The sequence below is a fragment of the Asterias rubens genome, chromosome 22 (assembly GCF_902459465.1).
Source record: "Asterias rubens chromosome 22, eAstRub1.3, whole genome shotgun sequence".
Classification (NCBI taxonomy): Eukaryota; Metazoa; Echinodermata; class Asteroidea; order Forcipulatida; family Asteriidae; genus Asterias; species Asterias rubens.
In genome coordinates, this window is record NC_047083.1 from 5,107,213 (window position 1) to 5,123,820 (window position 16,608).

Below are 16,608 nucleotides of genomic sequence, written 5' to 3' on the forward strand. Positions count from 1 at the left end.
GGATCTACGCCAGTGAGTAGCCTATAGCGTAGGTCAACCCCCTTGCATATGCACCTTTCACCTACATTCATTTCACACACAGTCGATCGAATCATACACCAACATTATTCGCACACACTATGCACACATGTGCAGTGTGGACACTAGATGCAGACGACCAACAGTAAGCATTCTGTGTTTTGATTGGTTAGGAATGGTGAGTGTCAGCTGAACCAACATCACATAGGACCAATCAAAACACAGATATGTAAAGTACTGTCACTGCACGTTTATCCACGACATCAGTGTATCCAATGAAATCGCTTGTTCTGAAAGTTAAGTACCTGCGCGGATAGGGACAGTGCCCAGTGTACATGCATTCCGCCATCACCAACACAACGCAAAATTGAGTCCGTTATAATCAAATTCTCCTTGAACTTCTGCCCCTCTACAAGGGGCTCGCTTCTCGGCTTGAAGTGACTTAGTCCTGCAGCTACTCATGTTTAATTTGAATCAGAGTTTTGTTTTAAAGTTCACTGTTGGGTATTATGGTTCAGTGATGTTCTGACAGGTCGTAGTTCTTCATGAGAATTCTGTGTACGTTGTCCTAAACAACTTGCTCTAAAGTGTTGAGCAGTACGTTTAGCGTTTGGAAAGGAACTTTTCAAGAAGAAAGGAACTTTTCAGAGAAGAACATTGTGAGTACATTTTCATGCTACTTCGCTACGCCCATTACGCTTGCAAAACAGTTACATATTATTGGACGACAGAAGGAAAGGAAACACAAACTACTGAACATTTATTTGAATACTTTTGACGAGAAAGTATGGGATAGGGCTGCATGCACGATATGCACATTGAAGTTGTTCTGAGCATTATACGTTGGCGATTGGATGGACCATTTTAAAGAATTGTAAGTATACATAGTCCTTTTTTTATGTTAATGTATTAATGTTGCGTGTGATTTTCAACCTGCCTTGTACTGAACTGTGTCTTAAAAGTAGGGCCAGGTCATAGTATACAATACCCCATAAATCAATAACCATAACCGTCACATTTTTGGTTTGTTTTGAGAACACTGCAGCTGTTTTTTTTTTTTTTTTTTTTTTTTTTTTTTTGGGGGGGGGGACTCCCGTCGAAGTTATGGTTTGGATAATGTTTCCCCTTGGGGTGTCGTGGCCGAGTGGATAACAGCACCGAACTCAAGCTCTGATGCTGTTCAGCAGAGTCCGGGTTCGAATCCCGGTCGTGACACTTATGTCCCTGAGCAAGACACTTAACTGTAATTGCTTCTCTCCCCTCAGGGGTAAATAGGTACCTGTGAGGGCAGTAGAGATGGTTCTTGTGATTGGTTTAGTCGAGTAGCGCATTATATTGCGCACAGGCTGTATAGCCGGGAAGCTGAGATTGTTTAAGGAATGATTTAAGGCCCTGTGACCAGGGGTCATAATGTCAGAAGCGCTTTAAGACATCCCTCGGGCGTGAAAAGCGTGATATAAAAATGGTCTATTATTATAATTGTTATTAAACATTTATTACTTGAATAACGATTCATGCGTGAATCGTTTCTTAGTTTTCCACGGATTGTTGTCCGTTTGCGAACGCTGCGGGGGAGGAGCCGCTAGCGATTTTTTTCCAGGATGGTAAAGGTCAATAGATTTGCATACACGCTCCCATTGGCTGCCACGCACTTGACGCTGAATTATTCATCAGTGGGAATTCAGCTATTACCTTTATACACCCCACAAACGAAGTGTGTGTGTACCATAGATAGAGCATTGTATGCACTGTATATTGCTCTATGGTGGTACATTGTACACGTATTAATTAGGGCTGCAATTATACTGCAATAGTAATACACAATGTGTAGCCTACACTACGTACGCGAACGAACGCCACTCATAGTCATAGCAACTCTCTAAACTTTGCAAAAAAAACACGACATTTCAAACTTTAAATCATAGTTGACTGCGGCTCTTTTGGCAGTGCATCAACCTTGCTCCATCATCAGTGTGATATGCCTTTACCATCATGGAAAAAACATTTCGCGAGCCGCTAAGGGTGGATGATTTGACTTTCCTGTGAGTTTTCGTGAAATGTTTTTGCTGCATTCTCAGCGTGTATTATTATTGCCTCTAAATCAGCATTACGTTGACAACCTAGCATCAACAACCTATGACCATGTATTTACAGACACTCTACACTATTGGTTATTACTCAACATAATTATTACCATAAAACCTTACTTGGTAACGAGTAATGGGGAGCTGTTGATAGTACAAAACTTAGTAAGAAACGGCTCCCCCTGAAGTAAATAGTTTTCGAGAAAGAAGTAATTTTCCAATAATTTGATTTCGAGACCTCAGAATTAGATTTTGAGGTCTCGAAATCAAGCATCTGAAAGCACACAACTTCTTGTGACAAGGGTGTTTTTTATTTCATTATTATCTCGCAACTCCGACGACCAATTGAGCTCAAATTTTCACAGGTTTGTTATTTTATGCAATATGTTTCGATACACCAAGTGAGAAGACTGGTCTTTGACAATTACCAATAGTGTCTAGTGTAATTAAAGACACTGTACACTTAGTTGCGAGATTAAGAAAAAAAACACTATTTTCACACGAAGTTGTGTGCTTTCATTTTGATGAGTAAGAATTAAGACGCAATGCATGAATATTCAGAGAGGCGTATAACACACTGCCCCCTAAAGAAAAAAACACAGAGAAACAAAACGAAACAGTCAGAGACAACAAAAAACAACATCATACCCAGCCGAAATAAAATATGTGATTGTTTTTATATCAATGGTAAACGTGACGTCCCACCATGCGTCAGCCTTAGCACATACGAGATTCAGGGTTCAAGGTTCATTTTATTTGCCACGGTATCAACAAATAAATACATTATCACTCAAGAGCGATCAGTTTAAAGAATACAATACAGTAAAGATATATATCAAGATGAAAATGACCGCAGAGGGATCCCTTTAAGAAGCACTATTTGCTTTGCACTTTATAATGATAAAGCAAGGACAGTGGAATCCGTAGAAATAATTAACTTCACATAATGGCCTATATCTATACGCATATCTGGGCCAAATCATAGGGCTGTTTAAGCAGAAAATATTGCTCAACAAATGTCTTCTAAGCAGTTATGAGCAGGATACCAGGCACTGACATGATATTTTGGCTGGTAACATTCTGGTAAGCATAATTTTGTTTTGCTCGGCTATTATTTTTGTTTGTGCTTAAAGGCACTGATTGACACTATTGGTAAATACTCAAAATAATTGATATCATAAAATATTACTTGGTAAACGAGCAATGGGGAGCTATTGGTAGTAAAAAAAAACATTGTGAGAAACGGCTCACTCTGAAGTAACGTAGTTTTTTAGAAGAAGTAATTAGCAACTAAAATATTTGAACGAGAAAATAAAATTGAATTCCTGACCTCAGCTGAGGTATCGAATTCAAGGCATCTGAAAAGCACACAACTTGTGCGACGAAGTGTTTTTTTTTCTTCAATTATTCTCTCGATGACCAATTGAATCAAAAATTTCACAGTTTTTTTATTTTATGCACATGTTGAGATACACCAAGAGAGATGACTGATCTTTCAATTTCAAAAGGTATCGAGGGCCATGAATTAGGATTTCTACAGATTCCTACATATTTGTTGTCCCTTCTTTGATTCCTACAAGATTCCTATAAGATCCTAATAATTTGTTTTGGTAAGGACACATCTAATTCGCTTTGCATAATGGGCGAATTACACAAAATTTAACTGATTCATATAGAATGAGCAATGACCCGTGAGACAGGGTGGCAAACGGTTTCAGAGGCGGGTATGGAAGGCGAAAACGACAAAATTACATTATATAATTATGTTTAATTTAATACACGAGTGTGTCGGTAATTAAAGGCACTGGTAATTGTCAATTATCGTTATTCTTACTTTGCTTGTTGTGTATCACAACATGCATAACATAATAAAATCTGTGAGTATTTTGGCTCAATTGGTCATATTGAAGCTGCAGAAAAATAATCAAAGAAAAGAAAACCCTTGTTGCACAAAACGTGCTTTCAGATTCATAAACAAAGTCTCAAGTCGTTTATTGAGTGGGACTTAAATACATTTCTCTCAAAAATTCATAGAAAACTGTTTCTCACAATCCTTTATACTACGCCAACAGCTCTCCATTGATCGAGTATGAGTAAGTCTGTATGCCAACAAATATTTTGCGTATTATACCAGTAGTGTCGATTGCCTTTAATACCCGTTGTGTACTTTGGAATTTTCTCCGTACAATCATTTCTGACCAAATGTTTTTTTTTTAAACAGGTCGGGAGTTGTTTAGAAGCAGCACATTTTCTTGAACTTAGGGTGTATTCGTCAGGCGCTGAGCTCAAAATAACACGGACACCACTTCAGACATTGAATTCAAAATGGCGCCCATCAATGAGGGGAATATTGTCACCAACGGGCACGACGCGTCCTTAATGCCCGAAGTTGGAGCAAAACATGAGAGGAAAAGTCGCGAGACACACTGGGAGAGTTACGGATGTTTTAACAACTACCCATCAAGTCTTGACTTCTTAGCATCAGGGAGGTTTTTCCTCCTATTCATGTGCATGCTTATCTTCAGCGATGCTTTCAATATTGGAACTCTGGGTGGCGCCCTGACAAGCCTAGAGACGCGCTACGAACTAAAGGCGTCTCAGCTGGGACTGATCGAGAGTCTGTACGAGGCTGGAAATCTCATCTTCGTGCTATTTATAGTACACTACGCTGGGAGACAAGATAACAGGCGCCCTCTATGGATCGGAATCGGTGCACTCACCATGGCCATTGGAACCGCAATTGCATTTTCACCACAGTTTCTTTTCTCCGCGTACAATCCTGATTGGAAATCCGGCTTGACCAATCAGACGGCAGAGCCTTTAACCTGCCTCTCTGATTGGACAGTTGAGTCTGGATTCGACCAATGCGGTGGAGAGGGGCAAGATAACCTAAGGCGGGAAAATCGATTGGCTTATGTGATTATTTTGTGTGGAGAAATTCTGGTGGGGGTTGGTTGGACACCAGTGATGCCTCTGGCTCTATCATACATTGATGATAATGTCAACACGAAATCATCTGCGATGTTTATAGGTGAGTTTAAAAAAAAACTTATTGTTCGGAGAAATAGATAGAAAAAGGTTTTGAAATTCAAAGTATACGTTGTTTGCCTTTTTTCCTACGTCTGTTTTCAGCATCGACGCCCAGTGCCGGCCTGATTTGGCTCAAGAGAAACTAACTAACTAAGATGTAATGAAAGGTTTTGAAAGTATTGAAAGACCATAATTTATATTCTTATACCCCTACCCTACGCCCCCAATCAAGGGATTCGGGGCCACCAGTTATACATTGTTCAAAGTTTTCCCAGTGGCAATGCCCGGGGGAAATTCCCGGGGCAGGTGTGTTTTGTTATCATAAAATACACAGCTAAACCCATCATGCAGCACCATTGCACAGATCTATCATATAGTCACAGATCCATATCCATCACCCCTGATATAAAGTGGATGTTCCCATTTTATCGGGCAGTTCCCTAGCCTTTAATCAAGGCGCACATAGACTTCACTCAAGTCCCAATCCCGTGCCATCGCCAGAACACTATTGTTTTGTGATGCTCTGCATTCCCCAACCTGTTTCGTGACCAAGAAAGCTGCATTTTGACTGCGGGCATGCTTATGGACCCGAACTCTCGCACACGAGAACGGGACTTGAATCAATTCTAAGGCGCACGCGGCGGCGGCATCCCAAGATCCCATGCACTAAATAAGACGAGCGCGTGATATAGGGTCGTGTTTTGACATCTGGGGTGCCCCGTTCGCCTTGACTAAAGGCTAGCGGTTCCCCAGCATCCACCCCTCCCATACACGCAATATTGTATGTACGCCGCCTCCAACCGTGGAACCCCCTATATTAACCTTTTGCAACAATCCAGTTGGTTTTGTACACGTTTTCCAACTGATGACGTTTTCCGAACCGTGGACCCTGTAGACCTTTATTACACTGTCACCATCTTGGTCATGTTTCCTGATTCCAATAACAGTAATGAATGCTAACATTCATTGCCTAAACATGGCACCAGACTGTTATTTCGCCCAGCCTCAGTTTGGTTACAATGAGTTGAAATGAGTAAAATCACGATGGCAACACCCTGATAATGGTCTGTAAGTCTTTTTCAGGTAGTATGGCTGACGTGATAGAAGTGTATTGTTCTATAAACAATGTGTGGACGTGTGTATGTCCATACAGTGATTCAAGTCCCTATAATTATGTGGACCTTGTTTGTGCTCAGGTACACACCTCTAGGCCCTTTCGAATCCACGGCTCGGCTTTGAATTCGGCTTCAGGCTCCGTTGTCTCGTCTGAAGCCCCGATGAGCACGTGCACAAAGCAAGCGTAATAATAATTGTCAAAACAACAGCGGGGCCAAGCTCGACTGAGCCGAATCTGTAACCGAAGTCGTGGTTTCAAAAAAGGGTATTAGTATTTTCCAACAAAACACAGACACCATGTGACTTTTTTTTTGTTGGTTTTACCGTCTCAGGGATCATCCAGAGCATGTTTGGAGTTGGGACAATATTCGGTTTTCTGACCAGCGCAGCTGTTGCCCAGAAATGGGTTGATTTCTACCGAGCTGAAGTTGATGAAAACAAGGTACCTTGCAGCCTTAAATCACACCCTAAAAGACTACAATCGAAAACCCCCCAGTCAGACTCTTCTACTCGCCCATTGACCACACAACATTGGATAAAATCGTCACCCATTTGAATCACACTATCAAAGAGTTCAACATTGTATGATGAGTCATGTCATCAAATCATCAAACCTTATTACACAGGAAGTCGACCATTTCAAACTAATGCCACTTCTGGGACTTCTTAAATTTGATTTCCTTTGATACTTATTTTAAAGGCACACCTTTTGTAATAATTTTCAAAGGACCAGTGATCTCGCTTGGTGTATCCCAACATATTAGTGCATAACACACAACATAATGTGATATTTGGACTCAATTCGCCACCGAAGTTGCAAGGAATATAATGAAAGAACAACCACCCTTAGTGCACAGTGTGTGTGCTTTCAGATCCCTATAATAAAAAGGCTTCACCCTGAAGTATTTTAATAGTTGAGTGCGAGTACCTCGAAAACTACGTCACTCCAGGGGGAGCCGTTTCTCACAATGTTTTACACTATCAACCTCACCCCATTATGTGTTACCAAGTAAGGTTTTATGCTTACATAATATTTTGAGTAATTACCAGTATTCAATGCATTTAAAGGCAGTGGACACTATTGATAATTACTTAAAATAATTATTAGAATAAAACATTTCTTGGTGGCGAGTAATGGGGAGAGGTTGATGGTATAAAACATTGTGAGAAACGGCTCCCTCTGAAGTGCCATAGTTTTCGAGAAAGAGGTAATTTTCCACGAATTTAATTTCAAGACCTCAGATTTAGAACTTGAGGTCTCGAAATCAACCATATTCTAAATGCACACAGCTTGTAACAAGGGCGTTTTTTCTTCCTTTATTATCTCGCAAGTTCGATGACCGATTGAGCTAAAATTTCCACAGGTTTGTTTTTTATGCATAATACACCAACTGTGAAGGCTAGTCTTTGATAATTACCAATAATGTCCACTGCCTTTAATGACCCTTGTTCACAACTTCATTTTTAGATGACGCCTAAGAACACCTTATGGGTGGGTGCGTGGTGGCTAGGGGTCGCCATAACAAGTAGTATGTATTTCATATCTTCGCTGCCTTTCTTCGGATTTCCTCGTCGGCTTCCGGGAGCTCGAAAACTGGACGACAGTAAGAATTACTTTATGTTGAAAAGGAGTGAGTCGAGGGTTGACGATCCGGAAGGGGACGCTCCCGAAGATGCAAAGGTTGTTGCTGAGGATACTTCAAGTGCAAAATCATTTTCTTTGTTTGGTAAGTTTTTATTTGAAGGTTTTTATGAGTGGATATAATACCCATGCATAGACCTTTTCGCAAATACCGGGGCGCGCGCGTAAAGCTTGGAATTAGGTGCATTGTGGTCTTGCTGGTATCCAAATTTGATCCATATATATCCCACAATGCACCTCATTCAACAGTCTGCGCTTGCGCATTGGTATTTGCGATAAGGTCTATTATAAAGGGGACAGTGGCCGTTTGTTATTAAACTATATGCATGGGACGATTTCACAACGAGCTCAAATTGTGTTTAACTGCAAACCAAGCAGTTGTTAAAGACACTGTACACTATTGGTAATTGTCAAAGACTAGTCTTTCACAGTTGGTGTATCTCAACATATGCATAAAATAACAAACATGTGGAAATTTGAGATCCGTCGGTCGTCGAAGTTGCGAGATATTAATGAAAAAAAAAACCAACATCTTTGTCGCACCATTGTCACACGAAGTTGTGTGCTTTCAGATGCTTGATTTCGCGGCCTCAGATTCTAAATCCTAGGTCTCGAAATCAAATCCGAGGAAAATTACTTCTTACTCGAAAAACTATGTCACTTCAGAGGGAGCCGTTTCTCACAACGTTGTATATTATCAACCTCTCCCCATTACTCGTAAACAAAAAAGGTTTATGATAATCATTATTTTGAGTTATTACCAATAGTGTCCACTGCCTTCAAGTTAAAGTGTGAGGCTGAGGATACTTCAATTAAAAAATATTGTTTAATACTTGAAAAGTTTTTGTTTAAAGTTTTGATACCCGTAAATTAAACAGGAACGACAAAGTAGCATAGAGACCGGATCAAACTACATGTGAATGCGATACGAAAATTGTTATGTCACAAAAAAACAATTCAAAACAGTTGGGTGACTCGGTTTATATACTTCCTGAAAATGCGAATGCGATTGCGATACGATTTCTGACGGCAAAATATTTTCAGTTCAAAATGTGCTCAACTCCTGTGAAACATTCGCAGCGAAATCAGGGCTGTGACGTCAACATTTGTTTTGCATTCGCTGGAAGTATGAACCTGCTTGAACGCAAAATGTGAAGTCGTGAACGCAAAGTCGTGAACTGAATTGCATTTTAAATGTTTCCAATCGATAAGGATTTTGAGTCTTATGAATAGATTCTATTGTGTAAAAAAAACCCAATCATTTCGAATAACTTTACCCGGCGTTTTTCTGAAAGATTATTTCTATTACGTAATCCTTGATGTTACGTCATGGTCATGTAGGTAGGAGCTCCAATAGCCGCTTTGTTGCAGCATGGAGGTACAACAAAGCAACAAGCATGACGTCAAAGCATTGTCATTTTGATGAGCGCCGTAAATGGTAGAAGTGTTTTTAGTTTTCAGTTGGGGCCTGATTGTGTAATCGAAAAATCACGAGAAATTCAGAATTGTACAAATATCAGATTTACACATGTAGAATGATCAACAAATGCACTATTATAAGCAACAATCCCCGTTGAAAACATTTCGCCAAAGTACGTGTTTAACCATATAGGGCATGTACGTTTAAACACTCTGTGCACGTGAGTGGAAAATCCTCAATGGTAACTATATAATAGCCCCATGCTACCATTGATAGTTCCCGATATCTGATATACCAAGGGCAGAGCATTTCAAAGGGCGTACCTACATGATTGTGGTCGCCTTACAGTTATGTTGACACATGATACTCAACTATAGCACATGAACAAAAGCATTGTATTGCATGAATTTGCACGTAAACCTTCCCGGGTGAAATAAAGGGTGTGAGAGCTTGCTCAGAACTTAACGTAAACAATGACAAATTACCTGCCAAGTTTGCTGCTACATGGTGTTCCAAAGGCGCCAATATTATGCTCCCGTTTTATTGTTCCTCTTGAGGGCAGAGAAAAAAAACAAAAAAACAACAACAACATTGGAATAACGCCATTTATGGTAATTCCTCCACTGATAAAAAAAAACGTTCCAAAAAAAGAGTCTTGACCTTCGTGGATTATGAAACTTTCGAAACCTCGGCTTTGGATTCGGCTTCAAGCTCCCCTCGCGTCTGAAGCTCTGAGCGCGTAAGGCAAAACACGCGCATTATGTCAAAACAACCGCGGGCCAAGCTAGCCTGAGCCGAATCCAAAGCCAAAGCCTTGGTTTCGAAATGACCTATGTTAGTGTTACTGACTCCCTAGTTGTTGTTGTTTTATTCGCCAGCATCTTCTAAGTGTTCAATAAGTCTGTCTCCCTTTCTTCATTTCTACAGCCTTACCAGCATCTGTATGGGGTTTACTCAGCAACCCCATCTACATGTTCATTAACATCAGCAGTTTTTCCGAAATGGCGATCATAGCTGGAATTGTGACGTTCTTTCCCAAGTACTTGGAAACACAGTTTGGTCTGTCGCCACCTCAAGCTAACTTCTACATGGGTAAGATCTGTAGAAAATAAATGAAGACAGTGAGAGTGCACTGGACGAAACGTCGAGTTATTGAGCTACCAGTTTCAAACTTTGAGTTAAAGGGGCTGTGTCGTCTTGATAAAAGAAGGCCTGTGTTGTGGTGGAATTATGAAAAAGTCCCACTCAGTTACCACGTCACACTTTGGAAGCTCGTGATTTACGTCAGCGATCCTGCCTTAAGCCCAGGTCAATTCTCATCTTTGACCTTGCATTCATTTCACGCGGTCTTCATTAGTTCCGGAGATTCGCATTTAATTCCGACGCACATGTTGTGCCAATGTTGTTTTCTTTCATTTTGAAGCTTCGATGACCACAAAATTATGAGCCAACATTTTCACAGATTCGTTATCTTATGTATGTTGGGATGCAACAAGGTAGTGTTAAAGTGGTCTTTCACTATTACCAAACCTGACCAGTGCCTTTAATGTAAAAAAATATATGATTTTGGTTTTCATACAGCTGTAGTACCTGTACCCGCTGTGGCAATTGGCTCACTTCTTGGTGGTTACTTAGTGAAAAAGCTCAATCTGAACGCTGAGGGCGCAACCAAGCTTGCTCTGGGATGCAGCGTCATAGCGTTGGTCGGTCAGATCGCCCTCTTGGGTATAGGCTGTGATAGTGCTGGTATTGGTGGGGTGGACACGCCCTACCACAACTCAAGGTTTGTTAAACCTCTCTTTTACCATGAGGTAATGGGGGATTTTGGAACGCTAGGTGGCAGCAGACTTACCTTTGTTTAAATTACCCAGAACAGTCACGTGGATTTTTACCCGGTAAGTCTGCTGTCACCAAATAATTATACGAAGTAAATTAATACACCAGACTTTATTTTCCTGGTTAATTTGAGCTCAATTATGTAAATGAAGCCTTTCTGAAGCATGTTTACTTCAAAGGAAAACGATAAACATAGACAAATCCTTAAAGGCAGTGGACACTATTGGTAATTATTTTCTCAAAATAATTATTAGCATAAAACCTTACTTGGTAATGAGTTATGGGAAGCTGTTGATAGTATAAAACATTGTGAGAAACGGCTCCATCTGAAGTAACGCAGTTTTCACGAAAGAAGTAATTTTACACGAATTTGATTTCGAGACCTCGGATTTTGAATTCGAGGTCTCGAAATCAAACATCTGAAAACACACAATTTCGTGTGACAAGGGTGTTTTTCTTTCATTAATATCTCGTAACTTCGACGACCGATTGAGCTCAAATTTTTACAGGTTTGTTATTTTATGTATATGTTGAGATACAGCAAAGAATGAGACTGGTCTAGACGATTACCAATAGTGGCCAGTGTCTTTAATCCCTATTAAGATATAACATACGCTTCTCGGTTAACCAATCTTATAGCTTCACCTATTTATTGTGTCAGTACTTTTTTTTTTAACCATAACCTTATTTCAACCTTCAACATTTTTGACCGCAATTTTTTTTTTCTGTACACCAAATAAATTGCCATGCTTTCGCAGAGATTTTTAATTGGGAAACTTGTTTCCTCAATCGATTAAAAAAACGGGAGTTCTTTAAAAAAAAAACATGATCCAACAAATTTAACTGTCAAGTTTTTTTTTAATTCTATACTAAAAATTGCTCTCCGACCGATACCAAAGGGTATCTCACCAACGCACCTGGGGCCAATTTCATAGCGCTGCTAAGCACAAAAATTTGCTTAGCATGATATTTTGGCCTGGATAAAAACAGAATTACCAACCAAATTTCCACGTGGTTTTGAGGATAAACAAAAGCTGTATACCAGTGAGAAAAAAACATGCAACAAATGGAAATTTGGTTGGTAATCCTGTTTTTATCAAAGAAGAAATTTCATGCTAAGCAAATTTTTGCGCTTAGCAGCTCTATGAAATTGGGCACTGGTGGCTTAGGTCTACAGTCTTACCCAACTGAACCAAACTAAATATTTTTTCGCCTGTGAAAACTTTAGGGTTCCTGAATTCACTGACGTGAAGATAACCAGTGCCTGTAACGCCAACTGCGGATGTAGTTCCACCGATCCAGAGGTGGTCTGCGGTACCGATGGAATCACCTATTTCTCGGCGTGCTACGCTGGCTGTCAGGACAGTCTGAACGGGGTAAGAATTAAATCGTGCAAACTGTTATTCTGACTTCAATCTTGTTTATATTCTTTGAGTTCTTTTATGATCAGCCGCACAGTCAGCAGACCGGAGTTTGAACCAGAAGTTGACGGAGGACCTCCCTTAAAGGAACACGTTGCCTTGGATCGGACGAGTTGGTCGTTGAAAAGCGTTAAAACCGTTTGTTATGAAATGCATATGGTTAGAAAGATAATTTAAAACTAGTATTTTTATTATAATGATCCACACAAATTTGCCTCGAAATTACATGTTTTCCTTTTACTTTGCGACGGTCTGCCATTATGGGAGTCAAACATTTCCCTTGACTCCCATTAATGGCCGACCGTGTTTGTCGACGAGGTAAAAGGAAAAACCACGCAATATCGAGGCGTGTTAGATCATTGTGTTCTACTTTTACGACATCTTTCTAACCATACATTATATAAACGGTTACAAGCGCTTTTTATAGACCAACTCTTCCGATCTCAAAGGCAATGTGGGCCTTTAAAGACAGTGGACACTATTGGTAATTGTCAAAGACTAGCCTTCACAGTTGGTGTATCTCAACATATGCATAAAATAACTAACCTGTGAAAATTTGAGCTCAATCGGTCATCAAAGTTGCGAGATAAAAATGAAAGAAGAAAACACCCTAGTCACACGAAGTTGTGTGCGTTTAGATGGTTGATTTCGAGACCTCAAGTTCTAAACTTGAGGTCTCGAAATCAAATTCGTGGATTACTCGAAACTTACTCCACTTCAGTAGAGGGAGCCGTTTCTCACAATGTTTTATACTGCAAACCTCTCCCCATTACTCTTTACCAAGTGAGGTTTAATGCTAATAATTATTTTGAGTAATTACCAATAGTGTCCACTGCCTTTAATTACTTCAACAATTCCCATAAAGCATTGGTAAAGGGGACACTATGGGGGCAGCCAAATTGTGGCAGCAAATTTACCACTTTTAAATCCATTGTTTTCGGTATTGTGCTCATACTCAGAACTACGAAAACAATGGCATTTTACATGGTAAGTCTGCTGCCACCTAGCGTTCCAAAGTCTCCATAATTATTGACCAATTTTGTTTTATCTTATTTTGAATGCAGACTTTTTTCAACTGCTCCTGCGTGCAAGGGCCTGACGGCGTGGCAGGCGGTTCGGTTCAGTCTGGTGCCTGCCCCATGGACTGCCATATGCTGGCACCATTTCTCGTAATCATGTTCGTTATTGCGTTGGTCAGTAGCTCCGAAGAGATACCACAAACGATGGTCACAATGAGGTAATGAAGTGACGTCACCTCATACATTATTCATGCCCTAAGTACCTATTGTATTATTATTAGCAGATTAATTTTAGCTCTATCTGGCGATAAACTATTGTCATCATAATCCATCATATGAACTGATTTTTTTTCATGATATTATTGGCCGAAGTAGCTCGCCCATCTGTGGACATCTTCAAACGATAGTAAATTTGAAGCACTCATACATTACTCATGAAGTGCTTGCACCTCATTGGTTTAAAGATTGTACCTACGGCACTCATACATTATTCATGAACTATGGTTACGTTCTTGTATCTTATTAGTTGAAATGTAGCCTAAATAGTGCACTAAATGGTCACTGATTTTTCAAATTGACGGGCACATTGACAACTGTTTTCTTTCCATCCAGATGCGTTAAGAAGTCAGACAAATCTCTATCACTCGGACTCAGACACGTTTTTACTAGAGTTTTTGGTAAGTACAGCGGTGTTATGTGCGTTAAAGGCACGGGGCACTAAAATAACACAAACTGTATGTTTAGCATTAAACAAAAACTACTTGGTAACTTGGAAGCTGTAATATAAAAAAAAAAAAAAAACGAATTTCTCACTAAAATATTAAAAGACTTCTGGCCTGGAACAATTTAACTGTGTTACATGGTTGTTTTTCTTCTTGCATTGATTTTCAATGACCAATTAAGTCAAAATGTACATAATACTAATAGGTTTGTTATTTTATGCATAATGTTGAGATACACCAAGTGAGAGTAGCCTTCTGGTCTTTGACAAGATTGTTACCATTTTAAAGGTGTCCAGCCGTCCATTTCACCAAACTCTTCCTAGCTTAGGATTAATCTTAGGACTTTGGATGAGTTAAGCTCTGTATCCGAATACGTTAGAGCGTATTGAACCCATCCTAAGTTAGGACGAGTTACTCGTCCTAACTCGAGATAGGATTAATCCTAGCGTTTCGTGAAATCGGCTGCAGTGCCTTTAAAGACACTGGACCCTATTGGTAATTGTCAAAGACCAGTCTTCTCACCTAGTGTATCTCAACATGCATGAAATAACAAACATGTGAAAATTTGAGCTCAATTGGTCGTTGAAGTTGCGAGATAATAAAAAATGGCAGAAATAAACACCCTTGTCACAAGTTGTGTGCTGTCAGATGCTTGATTTCGAGACCTCAAATTCTAAATCTGAGGTCTTGAAATCAATCAATTCGTGGAAAATTACTTCTTTCTCGTAAACTACGTTACTTCAAAGGGAGCTGTTTCTCACAATGTTTTATACTATCAACAGCTCCCCATTACTCGTTACCAAGTAAGGTTTTATGCTAATAATTATTTCGAGTAATTACCAATAGTGTCCACTGCATTTAACTGTGCGTTATAGGGGAACTCCGTGCATGACGACACCGCAGAGTTGCACATTAGACTTAATGCCGTCATACCGAGATAATAATTCGGGATATCGTCACCTTTATGGTATCCTCATCCTGCTGTCTACTATCTCATGATCTCGAAAAGTTGGGTGGAACTTCCAGAAAGAGTTCTTTATCATGTCATAATTATTTTTGGTTTACCTGATCATAATGCAACACTTTTTTCTTATATCGCAGGTAATATCCCGGCGCCGCTGTATTATGGGGCCGCAATCGACGCAACATGCCGTCTTTGGCAGATGTTTTGCGGCGTGAGGGGAGAGTGCTGGGCCTACAACCTCCCGGACTTTCGCTTCGCTTACATGGGTGTCACAGTAGCCCTGAAGACGGTCAGCGCATTCTCCTACGTGGTAACATTGGTTCTTCTTCGGAGACGAACGTTAAAGGTGCCTAAAGGAACGTCTGAATTGGAAGATGGTGATTGAGAGCAGAAAGGATTGGAATAATAGAAAATATTGTTTAAAAAGGAATTCCCTGGTGATGTTTTAGGTAGTTACTGGTATGTTTAGGTGTATTAATTATTGTTTATTGTATAGACTATTATAGTCAACTCAGTGCTTAAATCATCGTTCTATTTTGTTTTATTACACCATTTGTAATAATTAATTTAAAGAGCACCACACACAATGTGTCCACCACCAACTGCGACACATCACACACAACCCTCGTTTAGTTGCTGAAAGGCGTTAACGAGTACCGGCATATACATGTAGATGTAAACTAGCCCATGATACTAACCCAGTTGAAACCAGTTCGACGTACTTGTCACAAACTGGTTCAGTTGAACTGGGAATTGATAACTGGTTAGAACTGGTTACTGTTGACGCCACAATACTAGGCAACTATGGCCCTTTTCGAAACCATGGCTTTTGCTTTGAATTCGGCTTCAGGCTCCGTCCTCTCGTCTGAAGCCCTGTGGTCGATTTCTCAAAGAGTTGGGACTCGTCTTATCTCGAGTTAGGACGAGGTCCTAACTTAGGATTAATCTTAAGGTCCGCATGCTATAGTGCAGGGTTGGAACTCGTCCTAAGACCTAAGATTAGTCTTAAGTTAGGAAGAGTTTTGTGGAGCGCGTACACAAAGCACGCGCAATAAATTGTCAAAACAACCGCAGGCCAAGCTCGTCTGAGCCGAATCCAAAGCCGAAGCCGTGGATTCGAAAACGGCCTATTACTCCCTTCACTGCTAAACTGGTTTATGTTGCTACCAGATGAATCCACATGTACAGTTCGACACCAGTAGTCCAGTTTTAAAACAGTTGACATAAGTTGACTGAACTGGTTTCTAATAGAAATTTCACCTACATAGGAGCTAGTTTGTCGCTTTATATGTTTGCTTCTAGTCATGGATTTTCACAAACGTTGCATAGTTCGTGT

At 40.1% G+C, this 16,608-nt stretch overlaps 1 protein-coding gene across 2 annotated transcripts; it reads left to right on the top strand.

Annotated features, from left to right (window-relative positions):
- Window positions 1–362: 362 nt before the first annotated feature.
- LOC117305180 (solute carrier organic anion transporter family member 5A1-like) lies at window positions 363–16,149 on the top strand. 2 transcript variants are annotated; one of them, XM_033789985.1, is made up of 10 exons: window positions 363–892; window positions 4,324–5,133; window positions 6,581–6,690; window positions 7,717–7,975; window positions 10,238–10,402; window positions 10,892–11,093; window positions 12,375–12,522; window positions 13,632–13,804; window positions 14,199–14,263; window positions 15,410–16,149. In XM_033789985.1, exons 2-10 carry the CDS (start codon window positions 4,428–4,430, stop codon window positions 15,655–15,657), a joined length of 2,076 nt encoding a protein of 691 aa, XP_033645876.1. In that variant the 5' UTR covers window positions 363–892; window positions 4,324–4,427; the 3' UTR covers window positions 15,658–16,149. The 2 variants fall into 2 exon arrangements, with proteins under 2 accessions (XP_033645876.1, XP_033645877.1); XM_033789986.1 differs by having other exon boundaries at window positions 363–677.
- Window positions 16,150–16,608: the final 459 nt, after the last annotated feature.